General features: G+C 46.6%; 1 protein-coding gene across 1 annotated transcript; it reads left to right on the plus strand.

The window, feature by feature from the left end:
- Nucleotides 1-2,457: 2,457 nt before the first annotated feature.
- Nucleotides 2,458-3,657, plus strand: LPAR4 (lysophosphatidic acid receptor 4). The gene has a single exon (XM_010134625.1). It carries the CDS (start codon nt 2,611-2,613, stop codon nt 3,655-3,657), a length of 1,047 nt encoding a protein of 348 aa, XP_010132927.1. The 5' UTR covers nt 2,458-2,610.
- The last annotated feature ends 776 nt before the right edge of the window (nt 3,658-4,433 follow it).

Raw genomic sequence — 4,433 nt, forward strand, 5'->3', positions numbered from 1 at the left:
GCCCTGGCTGTCAGCGGGAAAGGTGAGCGTTTCAAAGCCGCCTTTCAAACCCACCACATCAGGGTGGTTTGAGGCACAGCCAAAGCCCTGGGCTGTGTGTGCGGAGCGGAGAGCAGCGTTTCCACCGACCGCCCTGGCATGGGGCTGGGCGAGGTTCCAAAGCACTCCCAGTCCCACTCAAAACTCCCCAGTTAGGAGCCAGTCGTGAAGCGCAGACTGGGAGAGCCAGGCACTCCTGGGTTTCATGCTGTGTAGAAGGACAGGGTCTACTTGCAGAGGTTAAATCACTCCATCGCTCTCCTGATGGAGATAACACACCGTCTCTTTCTTTACTGAAAGGGAATTACGAGCCATGGATTTACGGTGTTAGGCTGAGGGTTAGCTCAGAGGCACAGTTATCCCCCTATAGCTCAACGGCGCTTTTGAATTCAACCAAGTCCTTGTTTAAAGACATTTCCACTTGCAGCTGAGGCCATTGTTTACGTAGATTACCATGTAACTCAAAGAAAAGGTACTTTTGAGATTTTGCTGCTGTTCATAAATTTAAATGTTTGGTATCTTTTTTGGGCCATTTCATAAAGTTCACTAATTTAGCAGGGAAAACACGGAGTGCAGAAGCATAAAGGGCTGCAAGGAACATTTTGCTCCCCTGCTCGCCCGGTCCCTCCTCTGCCCGTCTGTCCCCAGAGCCCTGCGCAGTCACATAATGAAGTACCTGCGTACAAGTGCTGCAGGGAAAGCCCAGTGTGGGGTTCGACTCCTCTGTCAGCGGCACACAAACCGCATCAATCAGATGAGGGCACGCTCCGAACATTCGCTAACGCAGGATGTCATTGCAAATGTGTAGTTCAAAAAGCAACTAAAATGAAGGAAAAAGTTACTAAATTGGGTGAAGAGCATGTACCAAACCTCCTACAAAATTCACAGGGAAAACCACCCACAAAATTCACTGGGAATTCCGGTAGCACAAGGCACACAAACCAGGAAAAGCGCTACATCACCACCCCAGCACTGGCACTGCCCTGGCCTGCAGAGAGCAGAACCCTCCCGGACAGGAGAGGCAGTTCCAGGTCATCGTTTTGGATGTCCAAAGGTTCAAGTCACTTGAAAGTCACCTTTGAGAAGGGAGATGCGGGGTCCCTCCCTCCCTGCTGCCTGGCTTTGCATCCACCTACGCTCCAAGGCGCGGAGGCAAGGTGCCGCCTGCTCTCCAGGTCACCGCGCTGCATTCTGGAGAGCCTGAAGCTGCGCAGGCACTCCGGGTGAGGGCAAAACCTGCACCTTCAGCTGGCCAAGCCACGGCTGTTACGTCTTTCTCAACACTTGCCATTTTACCAGCCCACTGCCTGCAAGAGCAATTGTCAGCGTGAGCTTTTCCAGTAAGAAAACATACCAAAATCAAACATTTCCCATCATTTGCATCCCAGATTGTCCTGACTTTGTGATTTCTTGCCCAGATTATTTGTTTATGTGTTGCCAGTTCAACCTCTAACCCAGGCTGGCTCAGTCACATGTTTGCTGGTGAAATACGGTGTCAGAGGATCACTTTCTGGGAAGGGTCCTGCTTTCCCTAAGGGTTTAATCTCTCTGAATTACTCCCCAGTTGTAGCTCCTACGACATTTCTTAGATTACAAGGTGATGACGTACTCTGTGTTGTATGTGGTTTGCTCTAGTTTACAAGGCAAAGGTCTTTCCCTTAGTTATCCAACTTTGCTCCACATTTCTAAGATGGACCAACTGCCCTGCCTGTGTTCTAACCCACAAACCCTCCTCGCTCCAGGGAGGGAGATTTTCCACTCCTCATCCTCACAGGCTCTACAAACAGTACTTGAAATAGCAGCAGGAGAACAAGCCAGTTCAGAAGCACTTATTTCCAGCAAACAGCATCCTTGCTTCAACAGCACTCATCTCTAAAGCTCTCTGAATTGAAAAACATGAGTAAGGATGCACCTATTTTCAAGAAGGGAAAAAAAAAATGAAAGCAGCACTTTGCTAACATTGATTTTTTTATTTTTGAAAACCCACAGAACCTTGAGTGCTGCAGAGTTAGAAGTAAACACAAGCTTTCAGCTTTTCTCCTCTCGTCACACTGATTCTACACCTGAGCAATATGGTGGGTCCGTGGTTTGGTTGAATTCAACACACCAGGCCAATTCCACCTCAGATTTTAAAGAAAAGGAGAAAGCTGGAACTGGCGATCACTCTTCTCCCAACAGGAGGGCAGGGGAGTGATGGGGGAAGGAGAGGAGAGGCCTGGTACACTAACTGCTGCGTTTGACTTTGAGAAGTCCCAATAAGAGTGGAATTTATAATGACTTCCTTGGAAAGTATTTAGGAGTCTTTATGAATTCCACTCTTATAGGGACTTTGGCAAGGCGAGTGTGCGCTCTCCTGCACAGCCCCTTTGGGCGATGGCAGGTTGCAGGACTGACAGTCTCTGTTTCTCTCTCCTTTAGGATGAAAGGATTCGTGATGGAGACGTGGTAGCGAGGCGTCGAGCAACCTTCCTGGAATGCGTTTCTTCAGGAAGAGGAGAGATCGCTGCCTTATTTTATGGATGTTACTGCAGTAGACTTTGAAGTTCTTGGGAAGCACATCACAAACTTGGCATGGGAAACCACAGCAACAATCATACCTGTTTGACAGATGATTCCTTTAAGTACAACCTGTACGGAGCCGTGTACAGCGTGGTCTTCATCCTTGGTCTGATCACTAACTGCGCCTCCCTCTTTGTTTTCTGCTTTCGGATGAAAATGCGAAGCGAAACGGCCATCTTCATGACCAACCTGGCTGTTTCAGATTTGCTTTTTGTGTTCACTTTGCCCTTTAAAATATTTTATAATTTCAACAGGCACTGGCCGTTTGGAGACAGCCTGTGCAAGATTTCTGGTACCGCATTCCTCACCAACATCTACGGGAGTATGCTGTTCCTCACCTGCATCAGCGTTGACCGTTTCCTTGCTATTGTCTACCCATTCCGATCTCGCACCATCAGGACCAGGAGAAATTCTGCCATAGTCTGTGCTGGTGTTTGGATACTGGTCCTCAGCGGTGGAATTTCAGCCTCACTGTTCTCCACAACCAACGTTTCCAACACCAGCACAACCTGTTTTGAAGGTTTTTCCAAACGTATCTGGAAAACCTATCTGTCTAAGATCACTATATTTATTGAAGTGGTAGGATTCATTATTCCTTTGCTACTCAACCTTACGTGCTCTTCTTTAGTCCTCAGGACCCTCCGGAAACCTGCCACCTTGTCTCAGATTGGGACAAACAAAGAGAAGGTGTTGAAAATGATCATCGTGCACGTGGCCATTTTTGTCGTGTGCTTTGTGCCTTACAACTCCATACTCTTCTTGTATGCTCTCGTGCGGTCCCAAACAATAGCAAACTGCTCCTTGGAGAGGTTTGCGAGGACAATGTACCCAATCACGTTGTGCATTGCAACAACAAACTGCTGCTTTGACCCGTTCATCTACTACTTTACATCAGAATCCTTCCAGAAGTCCTTCAACATAAAACCCCAGATAAAGATGGATTCTCTCTTCAAGACTGAGACACCTCTCACAAAGACTGCGCTGCCGGCACCCCAGGATGAAATAAGTGACCAGGCTATCACGAACGGAGGAGACCCAACATCCGAATCGCATTTCTAGCAAGATGTTTACCGGTGGTGGTATCCTCCCTTAGCTTTGGAGTAGCACCATGTCTGAAAGAGCTGTTTCAGAATGTGTGGGTTCACATATGGTGTTAATGAAGAAAAGTTGCTGGGGGGTAACTCCACAGGTGGACACATCCTTATGCCAGGATGGTCCCATCAGATGCGGTAGGTGAACATACAAAAATCCTGATGGATCTCCCTTTGCAGATTACAGATAGGTGACAACGTATGCGCCAACTAAGAGGGAACAGAACAGCTGCTTTCACCAGAAGCTGCCAACATTTGGCATTTCTTTCCCCAGCAGCTGACATGAGACCAGTTAGGAAATAGAAAATTTAATTTTCTTAGAGATCTCTGCTGATATTTCATGCCTTCTGGAGATGCATCATCATATGTTAACTCAATAACTTCACATAATATGTAATGGTTACTTAAAAAGGCATAATAAAAGCTTTTGGCTTTTCCATATTTCACTGCAATTATATATACATCCTAGTTTTGCAAGATACGGGCATGCTGTGTTTATTGTATAGAGAGGTTTGAAGTGTAAATAATTGTTTTGAAAGTAGGCAAGAGAGTTGCTTGGTGATAGAAGAAGAGAAATAATATGAGAAAAGAATAATTAATGATGCAGCTTTAAAATAAGTTTCATTTTTGTCCTGTTGAGCTGTCTTATAATTTATTTTAAATGCCACTCTCAAGGACAAGTCTCTTGTCTGGTAGCTGAGCGTGGATGAAGAGCCACCGAGCGCTGACCTGACTAAAGAGCGT

This window comes from Buceros rhinoceros, unplaced genomic scaffold (genome assembly GCF_000710305.1).
Source record: "Buceros rhinoceros silvestris isolate BGI_N320 unplaced genomic scaffold, ASM71030v1 scaffold15574, whole genome shotgun sequence".
Lineage (NCBI taxonomy): Eukaryota > Metazoa > Chordata > Aves > Bucerotiformes > Bucerotidae > Buceros > Buceros rhinoceros.

What these genes read in the sequence shown, in the direction of transcription:
- LPAR4 (XM_010134625.1), top strand. Translation starts at nt 2,611, where the DNA reads ATGGGAAACCACAGCAACAATCATACCTGTTTGACAGATGATTCCTTT.